A 15,654-nucleotide genomic window follows, 5' to 3' on the forward strand; every position below is an offset into this window, starting at 1 on the left:
TCCAATAGTTTACTCTATTATAGAGGAGAAAATAGAATAATTTCAATTTTTCATTCTATATTTTGAGTGAAAAAGTGGAATTCCTCTATTTTCTCCTCTACAATAGAGTAACTCTATTATAGAGTAAACCATTGGAGAAAAACTTACCCTATAATAAAGATAATCTATTTTTGTGGGAATAAGTATGGATTGGAAATGCCCTTAGCTTAGCTTTTGGGCTAGCAATTTAATAATAGTGATTGACGATTAATAGTGATTGACAAAAAAAAAAAAAGAAGAAGATAGTTTTTTTTTTGTCAAACAAAGAAGGTAGTTTATGTGAAGTTTTTTTCCTATGAAAAAAGTTGGTTAGTTATTGGCTTATTGCACACACTGGTTCGTTATTGATCTTCATAAATTTGTGCAAAAAAAAATTGTTTAGTTACTGCACACATTGAACTGTATCTTGAATTCCTGATACTATATAAAGAACAGAGCAACTTGCATATTTGTGAAATTCCCCATAAATATACGACGAATGTTTAATTGGAATAACTGATAATCTTAGAAATAATTTCTACAGGAGTTCCATATCTATTTTTTCTGATCTTTCGATAAAAAATATGATCTTAATAAAAATATCCCAAATCTACATTGCATTTTCCTAAATATATATATATATATATATATATATATATATCCAAACAATATTTAAAATGTCTTTAATTAGAAATTTTAATTAAGAACATATGCATTATAGTCGTATCTCACCAAAAAAATCAAGACAAAATTAAATATAAATAAAATATTTTGTGTTCATATTTTGAGAAATTCAAAATTGGGATACCTACTCTAAACGTGCTCAAATGTATGATTCTCAAACATAACGTTAATGTAGATACATACGTTACAACATCATCTCACTTTCACATGGTTTATAAATATGAATTCGCCATTGCCTGCTTGTCTTACAACACAAGTAAACTATCATATCTCTCTTCTTTTTTTACTAAACTATCATATCTCTTTCCCTCTCTCTAAATCAAATCTTCTACACAAAGTTAAAGACTTGAAGGTAAATATTACCGAGCTCTGTCTCCCTATGTAGATGTTTCATTACTACAGAAGAAGCTCATATTCTCTATCTAGTTGATTAATTTTTCATCCACACGTTCTTGACTTATTCCGATGTTGCATCTTTTTTTGGCATCTATTTTTGTTGCCAATACATTGATCGGGTAAAGAACTTTGGTAGTTTTAGTTTGCACGGTCATATCCCACCCACAACATGTTACTTATATTTCTCTTAAGATTTTGTTAAATAGATTGAGAAAATTAAGCTATTATTAATTAACTCTAAATAATATTTCCCTTGCTGTGTAGGAAGCAAAATGGATGTGTGGTATCTCATTGTTGCAATAATCTTGTTTGCATCTATACTCGTTGCAAAGAGCACCAGAAAAACAAAGAAAAACCTACCTCCTGGACCACCAAGACTTCCTATAATTGGCAACTTGCACCAACTGGGATCCAAACCTCATCGTTCCATGTTCAAATTATCTGAAAAATATGGACCTCTAATGTCCCTCAAGCTTGGAAATGTGTCTACCGTTGTGGCGTCAACTCCAGAGACAGTGAAAGATGTCTTGAAAACGTTCGACGTTGATTGTTGTTCACGACCTTACTCGACGTACGCTGCAAGACTTTCATACAACCGCAACGACCTCAGCTTTTCTCCTTATAGCAAATATTGGAGGGAACTGCGAAAGCTGACAGTTATAGAACTCTACACCGCGAAAAGGGTGAAGTCGTTTGGACATATCAGAGAAGAAGAAGTTGCCTCCTTCGTTGACTTCATCCGACAATCTGCCTCATTGGAGAAACAGGTTAACTTCAATCTCAAGTTTATGAAATTGTCAGCAAGTGTGATTTGTAGGCTTGGATTTGGGATGAGTCTTGAAGGGAGTAAACTTGAGATTACTTATGATGAAGTCATTCAAGGGATCATGGAGGTTTTAGGGAGTTTCGCTGCAGCGGATTTCTTCCCCATTATTGGTAAATTAATCGATAGGCTCACGGGGTTACATGGCAAATGTGAGAAGGTTTTTCAAGCAATGGATACATTTTTCGATGAAGCTATAAAGTGTCATTTAGACGATGAGAGTATCAAAGATGATATCATAGCCTTGCTCCTCAAGATGGAACGGGGAGAGATTGGACTTGGAGAGTTTCAACTTTCTCGAAACCACACCAAAGGAATTCTTCTTGTAAGTACTGGAAAAACTTGTAATATTCAAACTTTATTATCTAATTTTTTTTTTGTTGTTATTACAGGACATTCTTGTTGCTGGGATAGACACTTCTGCCCAAACTGCAACATGGGTGATGACACATTTGATTTCAAACCCAAGAGTTATGAACAAAGTGCAAACCGAGGTGAGAGAAGTGGTCAAAAACAAAGACAATATCACAGAAGATGATATAGAGCAACTGAAGTATCTCAAAATGGTGATTAAAGAAACATTAAGGATAAACCCGCTTGTGCTACTTCTAATTCCTAGAGAGGCGTCAAAGGATTTAAAGATCAGAGGTTATGACATTCCAAAAAATACATGGATCTATGTCAACGTTTGGGCTATTCACAGGAACCCAAACATTTGGAAAGATCCAGGAGCTTTCATCCCTGAGAGGTTTGTGGACAATGAAATTGATTATAAAGGTCTAAATTTTGAGTTGCTGGCATTTGGTAGTGGAAGGAGGATGTGCCCTGGTATGGGTGTGGGTATGGCTTTGGTACACTTGACTCTTGTCAATCTTCTTTACCGTTTCGACTGGAAGCTCCCGGAAGGAATGGAGACAAGAGATGTTGATCTTGAAGAATCATATGGACTTGTCTGTCCTAAGAAAATTCCACTTGAGCTTATCCCGGTTATTACAAAGCGGACTTGACTTTTATATATATTATTGTCATACTTTAAAATGTAACCTTTGGAAGTGTTTTGAAGGTGTTACCATTATCAATAAGAAACATGTTTGATGAATCCAGTTTTTAGCAAATTATGTCTGGTAACCATAACGTTTTATGTCCGCTAATGCATGTTCAAACAAGTCTAACAAATTATTTTAATGGACCACAGAAAAATGATTACAAATTCATGATCCAAAATACAATTATGATATGACGTTTTGACTAACCATAAAATCTACTTATATTAATGAAAGTAGAAGAGAACTTCACCATTAGTACTGCGCCTAACACGTGGATTTTTCTTAGTTTTGTTCGTAAAGATAATCACAAAAATTATAGTTCTCGATATTATAGTTCAGTCTCTTCATCTATCCTTATAAGTTTTTCCTGGTCCATGAAATTATCTGATATTCAATAACATACTCGCAAAAGGCTATGATCATCATGCAAATACAACTTCCGCCTTCAGATGAAATATTGAGTTACAGGACTTAGGGTTCATGCAGGAATATTCACTGATTTAGACTATAGTTTGAAACAATAGTAACGTTGATTAAAAAAAGTTGTTGTTACAAGAGAAAATGTGCACACATATGGATTCCTCAAACATTTTCCTTATTCAAATTGAAAAGACTTTCAAGATACGTTCAAATGTTACATCTTGAACAATGAAAATATAAAAAGTTTTTAAGTCCATTGGGTAATGACCGGTATGAGTTCAAGTGGAATCTTCTTAGGAGAGACAAGTCCATATGACTCTTCAAGATCAACATCTTTTGCGTCCATTCCGTCCGGAAGCTTCCAATCAAAACGGTAAAGAAGATTGATAAGAGTCAAGTGTACCAAAGCCATACCCAAATTCATACCAGGGCACATCCTCCTTCCACTACCGAACGGCAACAACTCAAAGTTTACACCTTTGTAGTCAATATCTTTGTCCATAAACCTCTCGGGGATAAACACTTCTGGATCTTTCCAAATGTTTGGGTTCCTGTGAATAGCCCATACGTTGACTTGGATCCATGTCTTTTTTGGAATGTCATAACCCCCAATCTTTAAATCTCTTGACGCCTCTCTTGGAATTAGTAGTGGCAAAAGCAGGTTTATCCTAAGTGTTTCCACTACAAGAAAACAGGGGGATTCTGATGGCCGAAATCGTCGGTAATTCGTCGGAATCGGTCTATTCCGACGAATTTCCGACGAACCCGTCCGTCGGTATCGTTTCGTCGGAAAAAAAAAATTCGTCGGAATTTCGTCAGAAATTCCGACGACTTTCTGACGAATACCAAGAAACGTCATTCTGACGAACTTCCGACGATATTACGATGCGGCTACACGAGACCAGAGTTCATCGGAAAACTACAATTCCGACGAACGTGGTTCCTCGGTTTATTCCGACGAACTGTATCCGTCGGAATTTACCGACGGACATAGGTCGTCGGAAAATACCGACGAACCACGTTCGTCGGTATATTCCGACGGAAATGAGTTTGTCGGTAAATTCCGACGGATATATGTCCGTCGGTATATTCCGACGACCGTTGTCCGTCGGTATATACCCTTTTTTTTTTACAAATTAATTTTGCATTTTTATATATTTTTTGATATTAATAAATTTTTAAAAATTGGAATTTAAAACTAATAATATTATAAAATTTAAATTCATAAAAACCGAAATAGGAAAAAAACATTCATACAAACCGAAATAGAAAAAAAAAACATTCCGAAAGTTTTATAAAGCCGAAATAAACTAAGAAGAACTCGAAGACATCAAACGATCTAGCTTCTGCATAATCTCGGTGTTGAACTTCTTCTGGGATGCCAACTCAGCAAGGATAGTGGCATTCTCCGAACGGATAGTGGCATTCTCCGAAAGGATAGTGGTGTTCTGCTCCTCCAATGCCCCAATCCGTTCATCTTTGTCATGTAGCTCCTCGAGAATCATGAGATCGGCATACGGAGCTTGCGAAGAAGATGCCGGATACGAAGAAGCACGACGGGCCAACCCAACTAAACGGCCTCCTTTCCTTTTAGGAATCCTTTCCTTTTAATCCTTTCCTTTTAATCCTTTCCTTTTAGGAACCGCCTACAAAAATATTTAAAGTAAGTAAATATGGACAAGTAAATAATCGACATTATAAAAAAAATATATTAATAAAAAAAATTACCTTTTCAACCATCTCATTTATTTGCAATAGAGACAGGTTGGTTGAAGCTCCCGTGGAGTCGCCGTCATCAGAGAGAGGCTGAGATTGAGATATCTCAGCTTCCACCAAATCAACTACACCTCTGATCACGGGGTCCTGAATTTGACCCGTCGTCTTGTTAGTGTGAGCCACCTTAATGAGTTGGAGACGATCAACGGGATTACCGTCATTTGCTTCGATCTAAAAAAACCGTCATTATTAGCCAAAAAATATATAAAATATTTATTTAAAAAATATAAAGATAAATAATAATAAAAAACTTACAAGTTCATCCTCCTTAGTAGACATGGAGCAAGCGCCGAGGTTGTGCACATACATACCTTTCCCGCCACGATCGCTCTTCCGGTTCCTGGAGTTCCTAGAAGACGTCTCTGCAGTGTCTTCCCTCTCCCAATGAGCTATCAACTGCTCCCACACCCCCCCGTTGATGAACCGTGGCTTCTTGTTCTTCTGCCAAACTGTCTTCCACGCGTTTATCTGCTTTGTGTAAGAGTCCATGGCCTTTTCGTTGAATTTCTTACGGACTGTTTCCGTAAGATCGGAGTGCCAGTTGAACTCTTGCTACAAAACAAACACAATTTAATAAGTAAATATATGTAAAAAAATGTAAAAACTTTAAAAAAATGAAGGGTTACTATACCGCAAACTGACGAAACCACAACTCTCGTTCGTCGGAAGGGATCACACTCCACTTTGGATATCCAAAACGGAGCATGGAGTACATCATCTGGTTGATGCTCCGGCTAATGCCATTTTTCGACTTGGTGAACCTTTAAAAAAAAATACAAGTTAGCAAGTTAATTAAAGCAAAAAATATAACGGTACAAATAAAAAAAAATACTAACCAAGTGCTATGGCCTCGTCGTGGGTTGGGTTGGAGAAACGGGAGATGCTCTCGACCTGGTTGTTGAACCAATAGATGAACCGGCATGACCCCTGGATCCTGTTGAGCAGCAGCGTGAGGGGCAGCGTGAGGGGCAGAGGGAGCTGGAGCGAGAATATATGCGGGAACCGAGTCATGAGACGATACCGATGCACGGGAACCGCTCACCGAACTACGTCGAAGACGGGCTGCGGGGCGGGCTTCATCCTCGGCCCTAAAAAAAAAAATTAACCCATCAAACATATTTTCATTTATATATTTACAAAAGGTTTTATAAACGTTTTAAAAAAAACTATTAAACCTTTTATATATATATATATATATATATATGTATACAAAATTATAAAAAATTTATAAATATAGAAAAATGTTGTTAAAAATTTATAAATGAAGAAAAATGTTGTTAAATATTTATATTTAAAAAAAAATGTTGTTAAATATTTATTAGTGGAAACTTAAAAAAAAATATAAAAAATTTTAAAATTTTAAAATTTTTACTATACATGATTTACATATATATATATGTATACAAAATTATAAAAAATTTATAAATATAGAAAAATGTTGTTAAAATTTATAAATGAAGAAAAATGGTGTTAAATATTTATATTTTTTTCAAAAAAAACGTTTTTAAAAATCAAAAAACGTTTTTAAAAATCAAAAAAAGTTTTTAAAAATCAAAAAACGTTTTTAAAAATCAAAAAAAGTTTTTAAAAATCAAAAAACGTTTTTAAAAATAAAAAAAACGTTTTAAAAAATCAAAAAACGTTTTTAAAAATCAAAAAATGTTCCAAAAAAACTAAAACAACAATCCTAACTTATATATCCTAAACTATCCATTCAATCCTAAAATGTTCAATCAAACAACCTAAAATCCGAGATCAACTTCCAAAACCCTAAACAATTGAAAAAAAAAAGGTTTGGGATGATTCTTACATGATTTGGGGTTTGGGGAAGAGATAGGAGGGTGAGGAGAGGATTCGCCGGTGAAGAGAGGCCGGAATCGCCGGAGAGTCGCCGAAATCGCCGAAATCGCCGGAGAGTTTTGAGAGAGAGAGAGGCCGCGGAGATAACGAAGAAGAAAGGAGAAGGATTTTTATTTCCGCGGATTCCGACGGACACGGGTTCGTCGGTATTCCGTCGGTATATTTAAAATATACCAAATGCCGATTCGCGAAAATTTTCAAGCGGTTTGGTTCTCCCGGGCTAATTGAAATTCCGACGGAACGTGTCCGTCAGTATTTTCCGACGGACACATTCCGTCGGTATTTTCCGACGGAATTCCGACGACTTAGTGTTTAGGGTGTTCTTTTCAAGTTTCTAAATGCAAAATCCAAACCTTTGATAATATATATAGTATTTGCATAAAGATTTAACAATAAAAATGTTTTATAACACGATTTTACACAACAATATTTTTTGTAGTGTAAGCTTATATAAATATGATTGTATAAGTACATAATGTTAAGATGAGATGTTATGAAAACAATGATATGCATACATAAATATTTTAATGAGTTGTTATATTTGAACGGTTGCGATCTAATACTATACTAAACACTTATTATGTGTTATTTTCATAGTTTTGGCATCTAAATTTATAGATTTTTATGATTGAAACTTTATAGAAAAACATGTCGTCGGTATTTTCCGACGAAATACCGACGACCTTTCCAATTTTCAATGAAACCCGTTGTCGTCGCTATGTCGTCGGTATATTGCGAGGGATTTCCGACGGACCATTAAAAAAAAAAAAAAAAAAAAAACTAATCAGAATCTTCTGAATCTTCATCAAACTCCCCAACCTCGGCTTCCGGCTCTGAATGTACGACAGCATCATGTCCAAACACAGTCAAATTCTCAACGAGTTGAACATTTTCCAAATCTTCAACTCCCTGGGCGTTGCTGGTAGACTCTGGTTGCAATGGTTCATCATCATCAGAAGTTCCATCCACTCGTCCTCTTTTATGTTGCCGTAGTAGACATCGTCACCAGAAGAAGATGAAACACCAGCATCATATGTTGTCTTAGAATGACCTTTCCTTGTGAATGCATATCCTCGCGTACAAAATTTAGGATATGATTTGACCACATAGTTTGGTCCCTGCACAAATTCGCGTACCCAATCATCGAACACAAGACCTCTGGCCAAACCATCATTCACCTATAAAAAAAAACATATATGATTGCAAAATTAATTAGTTTATATATATTAAATTTAAACTAATCATTTGCATAGGGTAATAGGATATATGACTCACATAACTACGAAGCCACGCAGCAAATCCGTTATCTCTAAGTTGTCGAAGCTCATCTTCTGTTGCATGCCTGTGAGTCATACGCAACTCCGCCATATATACACTATATACAAAAATATTATCAATATGAAATAAATTTATTGAATATTAATCTAACAATAAATGAATAAATATTTTTACCTCTCATATTGTAGAACATCTTCACAGTTGGTGAGCAAATATGTTTGCAAATGAGCGTTCTCAGTGTCCGTAAGTCTCCGCTTCGTGAATTTTCCACTAAGTCGTCCTATTTCCTTGAACATGCTTGGGACAGTAACATGATATGTTGCTCTCTCCCCTCTATCATCATGCCGAGCAGGTCTTCGGTGTTTTGTTTGCACTTCTGGTGGAAAATAATTTTCAGCAAAGATTGCAGTTTCTTCATTGATCACCTGTGCCACTATAGATCCTTCCACCCTGCTTTGATTTTTGACCATCTTCTTCAGATGATGCATATAACGCTCAAAAATATACATCCATCTGTACTGCACAGGACCACCAAGTTCCAATTCTCTTGCGAGATGAATAGCAAGATGTTCCATTACATCAAAGAATGATGGAGGAAATATCTTCTCAAGGTTGCACATGCTGACTGGTGCGTTTGTCTTCAAATTATTAATACCCTCTTCAGTCAATACTCTGCTGCATAAGTCACGGAAAAAAACACTAATCCCTGCAATTGCTTCATGAACATTACGTGGCAATAATGCTGAAAAGGCAAACGGAAGGAGGCGCTGCATAATTACATGACAATCATGACTCTTCAAGCCAGTAAACTTTCCTTCGCTTCTATCAACGCAGTTCCCCAAATTTGATGCATATCCGTCAGGAAATTTCACTTTCTCTGTAATCCAATCAAAGAACTCTTCTTTTCTAGCACCATCTAGCCGATAAATGGGAAAAGGGGCCGTACCGTTCTCATCAACGTGAAGTTCAGAACGATCACAAATATCGACTAAATCCAACCTTGACTTCAAATTATCCTTCGTTTTACCTTGGATGTTAAGGACTGTGTTCATCAGATTATCGAAGAAGTTCTTCTCAATATGCATGACATCTAAATTATGCCGCAATAGATGACTCTCCCAATATGGTAGATCCCAGAAAATACTCTTTTTGTGCCAGTTATGTAGCTCTCCAACCGCATTGACTCGAATGTTTTCATGTCCACCTACATCTGGCGTCCTTTCTGCATCAAAATACCTAAACTGCTTCAACAAATCTTTCCCACTAACTTCCTCAGGTGGACCATCAAACACCTGCTTGTTCTTCGTAAACGAAGTCTTACTCCTGCGGTATGGATGATCAGGTGGTAGAAATCGTCTGTGACAGTCAAACCAACACGTTTTCCTTCCGTTCTTTAGTTGGAAAGCATCTGTGTCATCTTGACAATATGGACATGATAGCTTCCCATGTGTTGTCCATCCAGATAACATACCATATGCTGGAAAGTCACTTATTGTCCACATAAGTACTGCCCGCATCTGAAAGTTTTCTTTGCGCGAAACATCGTATGTCTCAAAACCATGCGCCCATAGTTGTTGCAACTCATATATTAGTGGTTGAAGAAACACATCTAGTGATCTTTTAGGATGATCTGGCCCGGGGACTAGAATTGAGAGAAACAAAAACTCTCGTCGCATGCACAAGCTCGGCCGTAAGTTGTACGGTGTCACAATAACTGGCCATAGAGAATACTGCCTTCCATGCTTTCCAAATGGGCTGAAACCATCAGTAGATAATCCAAGATAAACATTTCTTCTCTCTTCCGCAAATTCTGGATATGTTGACTGGAAATGTTTCCAAGCCTTTGCATCTGAAGGATGTCTAATCTCACCATTTGTGGAATGCTCTGCATGCCATCTCATTGCTTTTGCTGTGCGCTCACACTGATACAACCTCTTCAATCTTTCTGTCAAAGGCAAATACCACATTCTTTTGAATGGGATCGGAACTCTTCCCCTCGTCTCCTGATAACGAGGTTTCCCACAAAATTTGCATACATTTCGTGTCTCATCCGCTCTCCAGTAGATCATGCAGTTGTCAATACATACATCTATCACTTCATACGGTAGTTGAAGACCTGCAACAAGTTTCTGAACCTCGTAGTATGAACCCGGTGCAAGGTTATCCTCAGGTAGAATACCTTTGACAAAATCAGTAATCGCATCCATACATTCTTCAGCCAAATTATAGTCTGTCTTAATACCCATTAATCTAGTTGCAGATGATAAGACTGAATGACCATCTCTACAATTTTGATACAAAGGTTGTTTTCCTGCATCCAACATGTCAAAAAATCTCCTAGACTCGGGTTTGGTTCTTCCCCTCTATAATGATCATGTACCATCTGCTCAGTACCTACACCATAATCTATATCCGTTCTAGATTCTTCTAACCTAATATCAGGCTGAGGTTCACTAACAGGCTGAGGTTCGCTAGTACTACCATATTCATAACCAGTTTCCCCATGAAGGTACCAAACTTTATAATTACGTGAAAACCCTTTCATATACAAATGAGTCCAAACATCAAATTCTTTTATAACCTTATTATTATTGCAAGAAGAGCAGGGACATCTTAACATACCACTTTTTGCATCCGGTTGCTGTTGAACAAGCCTCATGAATTCTCCAATCCCTTGAACGTATTCTTCCGTAAGCAAATTGGTGTTCGGATCCAAATGAGGTTTATCCATCCACGAACGATAATAAACTTCTGAAGACATGATTTTCACGGAATTGTTATGACTAAAGAGAATGAAGAGAGAATGAAGTGTGAATGAGTTGAATGAGGAGGGGTTGTATTTATAGGAAATTGCTTACGGACCTCCGACGACTTTCCGACGAAATTCCGACGGATGTAAAGAAGTCCGTCGGAATTCCGTCGGAATTGTCCAATCCCAAACGGCTATACAACGGTCATATGTATTTGTCGGCAACGGTCACATGGTTCGTCGGAATTCCGTCGGTATTTTCCGACGGAATTCCGACGACTTTGCTGTTAATCGGAATGTCGTCGGAATTTCGTCGGAATATACCGACGAACTTCCGACGACTACAACGGTTACATTTTTTATCGGAATGTCGTCGAAAAGTCGTCGGAAAATTCCGACGAACCGTATGTCGTCGGAATTCCGTCGGAAATGGCCGACGGAATTCCGACGACTTCATTTTTTTGGATTTGGTCGGAAATTTGTCAGTATTCCGTCGCAAATGTCCGACGACCTTGGTGTCCGTCGGAAGATCCGTCGGAATTCGGTGTGTTTTCTTGTAGTGTTCTCTAATCACCATTTTGAGATATTCAAGTTGTTCTATATCTTCTTCTATGATATTGTCTTTGTTTTTAATCACTTCTCGCACCTCGGCTTGCACTTTCTTCATAACTCTTGGGTTTGCTATCAAATGCGTCATCACCCACGTCACAGTATGGGCAGAAGTATCTATTCCACCAATAAGAATATCCTGTAATAATCAATAGGAAGATTCAAACGTTATGCAACATGTAAAGAATCAAGTTATATTGATTGAGAAGTTTCCATTACTTACTAGGAGAATTCCTTTGGTGTGGTTTCGTGTAAATTGAAACTCTCCATGTCCAGTCTCTTCACGTTCCATCTTGAGGAGCAAGGCAATGATATCATCTTTGATACTTTCATCTTCTAGATGATACTTTATGGATTGGTCAAAAAATGCATCCATTGCTTTAAAAACCTTCTCGCATTTGCTATGTAACCCTGTGATCCTATCGATGAGTTGACCAATGACCGGGAAGTAATCTGCTGCAGCAAAACTCCCCAACACCTCCATGGTTCCTTGAATGACTTCCTCATAAGTATTCTCGAGTTTGCTTCCTTTGAGATTTATCCCAAACCCAACTCTACAAGTCACACTTCCTGACAACTTCATTAACTTCTGGTTGAAGTTAACAAGATTCTCAGATGAAGCAGATTGTTTCACGAAATCAACGAAGGAGGCAACTTCTTCTTCTCGGCTACGTCGAAAATACTGTACTCTTTTCCCGGTGAAGAGTTCAACAACCGCCACCTTTCGTACTTCCCTCCAATAGTTGCTGTAGGGAGAAAACGCGATATCGTTTAAACCGTACGTGATTCTCGCAGGGTAAGTCAAGTATGGTCGGGAACAGCAATCTACATCGAATGTTTTTAAGACATCCTTCACTGTCTCTGGAGTTGACGCCACAACGGTAGATACCTTCCCGAACTTTAGGGACATTAGGGGTCCATATTTTTCAGATAATTTGGTTAATGAACGATGAGGCTGCGAACCTAATTGGTGCAAGTTTCCAATTATAGGAAGTTTCGGTGGTCCAGGGGGTAGATTCATCGTTTTCTTCTTTGCCTTTCTTGCAATGAGTATAGATGCAAAGAAGACGAATGCAACAATGACATACAACAGACTCATTTCGTCTTCCTATATATATACCAAATCAAATAAAGAACTCATTTACTTATAAACTCATTCATCTTTCTTAAAACAAAAACTGGCTTATATCAATGAAAAGTGGAAAGTATAGAACCGCGTAACCTAAAACCACCAAAAAAACTCAAGACTCTCGTAAGGCAACACGAGAAGACTACTATGCTTCTATACACGATCAACTAATGTCTGCTAATCCGAAAATTTCTAAATATTCGAATAAAAATCTTTGAAGCAATTGTTAGAGTTTAGATCTCCTATTTATGAGAGAATATGATCCGGATCCAAATTGTAAAACTCAGCTAATGTAGTGTAGATTTTAAAACAAAATTTATCTTATTTATTTGTATTATTTGTTTAAAGTACTAATTAATTTCACAAATTCTGTCCTGAAATTTTTGTTATAAAATTTTCCAACGAATATATTCTGTCAGTAATAATTCGTCGGGAAAATTTGAGACGAATCCCCGATGAATAATTCTCTACGGAAATAGTTCGTGTCAAAAATTCGTAGAAATATTTTTAAAAATAGCCAAAAATATAAATTAAATTAAATTTGTTTTCATTGTTAAAAATTAAATAATTTAATTATTAAATAATTAGATATACCAAAATTATAAATAATTTATACAAAAATTAGATAAGAGTATTATAATCTTTGTTTTTAATTTAACAAAATTAAACAAGTATTACTAAACGAAAAATAAAAATGTTTTTCATAAGAAAATATACAAAATGCAGAAAATAAAATATGTTTTTAAATGATAAATTTTTATAATTTTTGGGTAATAACAAAAGTTATGAAAATTAAGATTATATTAAATATTTTTATATATAAAATAAGGGAGAACTTAAGATTACCTCATTTTTGTAGGAAAATTCATGTTTACCTTCGTTAAAGAGACAAAATATCCTTTCATCCTGGCCTTACAGATATATAAATTTAAATAACTATTTAAATAAATAATATTTTTTTTTATAGATTAGAATATGCGTTTCAAATTCGGAATTTTTTATAACTTTTTCTGAATTTTTGTTGAACTTTTTTATAAAAACTTCTTTTTAAAACTATTTTTAAAAAAAAATATTTTCAATTTTAATTATTTATTTATATATTTATTAAAATCTTAAACCTTACTCTCCAAAATATATCTCTCAAATCTAAACTCTAAATCTAGATTATTTCACCCTAATATAGAAAAGTATTTTGCCTCTTTAATAAAAAGATATTTGTGAAATGTCCCGTTAATTGAAGAGTTGTGTGAAAATATTTTTTAAAATTTAATTTTTAAAATATAAAAATATACTGTAATAATTGAAAACTTTTTTAAAAAAGTTTAGAAAATTAGAAAATGTTTATTAAATTATATTATTTCTAATTCTAAAAATTAGCAATAAATAATTTTAAAGTATAAAAATATATTAAAATGTAATTTTTAATATACTATAGCTGCCTTTTAAAATTATAATAAATAGTTTTGAATGTTCTTATAGATAATAATTTTTCTATGAAGTCAAAAATATTTATATCTAATAAAATGTTTGTAAAAATTGTTTATAGCTTGGAAAAATATTGAAAATTTTTATTATTTTTTTTAAATATCATTATTAATATAAAATATATAAATAAGTTTTATATAGAAAAATGTTTTAATTTTTTTCTAAACAATCTAAAACTAACAACAAATATTAATGCTAAAACTAGCAAAATCAAACACAAACAACAAAATTCTTAACTAACCATTCAATCTTAAACGTAATTTCAAATCCCTAAAATTAACTTTCAGATATTTAAACTAACAACCTTAAAAAAATTTAATTAACAAGCTCTATTAGATGAAAACTTTCATTTTCTGGAATGATTTTGGGGGAGAGAGAGAGAGAGAGAGAGAGAGAGAGAGAGAGAGAGAGAGAGAGAGAGAGAGAGAGAGAGAGAGAGAGAGAGAGAGAGAGGACATTTGTATGTTTTTAGAGAGAGACACTAATGACGCAGAAATATTTTTGAGGTAAATATGTATCAAAACATTTTGACGGAAATATTTTGTCATGATTCCCGATTTCACGGAAACAAAAATGTTGGTGGTCTACTTTTTTGGGTCTTTTTCGTGTTCACAATGGATTCCTAACGTAGTTCTCAACTGAAGCAAATAATTTTGACTTCCAATAAATTTCTTCAGGAATTCCCGACGGATTGCGGTTTTGGCTCAAGAAAAATGAAAAAACTATCAATAATATCAAATTACTTTATATCATTGGTATATAAGTTTATTATCATCATACACTATAAAAACATTTAAAAACAATTTTTTAAAAATTATTGAAGAATTCTGTTAATATTTTATATAAATATACATCTAATATTAGCTTGAAGTTTATGATTCAATAGAATTGAGGTGATGTTATTTTTGAAAAATATATTGAGTGTTTATTACGTCCAAAAATATTTTTACACTTATCATATGATCTGATACTTATTTTGAGACCACACTAACCCTAAATTGTTACATTTCAAGACCATAAATTTGTATTCGTCAGAAAAATGTGAGGAATTCCCAACGGATTCCAATTCCCGACGGAAGTAAAAAAATTTGGTTTCTGTCGAAAATTTGTTAAAAAATTTCAACGGATTTCTGACAGGTTCCCGATAGAATTTTTTTATGTCAAAATTTTCTTATGGGAATCCTTTGTTTTTTTTAATAGTGTAGATATTCAGATTTGAAAACTCTATATATCCATACTTGAAGGTGGAACAGAAACACACAAATAGAATATATAAACTTAATATATGTTAATTGTGTATAACATTAATACTTTACCCACCACTACTATAGCAGATTTGAAAACTCTATATATCCATACTTGAAGGTGGAACTCGAATACT

General features: G+C 34.8%; 2 protein-coding genes across 2 annotated transcripts; one reads left to right on the forward strand and one right to left on the reverse strand.

Annotated features, from left to right (window-relative positions):
- The first annotated feature begins 1,367 nt into the window (after positions 1-1,367).
- On the forward strand, positions 1,368-3,716 carry LOC106408826 (cytochrome P450 71B13-like). The gene is made up of 2 exons (XM_013849520.2): positions 1,368-2,246; positions 2,314-3,716. Exons 1-2 carry the CDS (start codon positions 1,371-1,373, stop codon positions 2,926-2,928), a joined length of 1,491 nt encoding a protein of 496 aa, XP_013704974.2. The 5' UTR covers positions 1,368-1,370; the 3' UTR covers positions 2,929-3,716.
- On the reverse strand, positions 3,635-12,569 carry LOC106409864 (cytochrome P450 71B13-like). Its single transcript, XM_048764284.1, has 3 exons — positions 11,883-12,569; positions 11,697-11,798; positions 3,635-3,973 (listed from the first exon to the last, which is right to left on the reverse strand). Exons 1-3 carry the CDS (start codon positions 12,567-12,569, stop codon positions 3,635-3,637), a joined length of 1,128 nt encoding a protein of 375 aa, XP_048620241.1.
- Positions 12,570-15,654: the final 3,085 nt, after the last annotated feature.

The sequence above is a fragment of the Brassica napus genome, chromosome C7, assembly GCF_020379485.1.
Source record: "Brassica napus cultivar Da-Ae chromosome C7, Da-Ae, whole genome shotgun sequence".
Classification (NCBI taxonomy): domain Eukaryota; kingdom Viridiplantae; phylum Streptophyta; class Magnoliopsida; order Brassicales; family Brassicaceae; genus Brassica; species Brassica napus.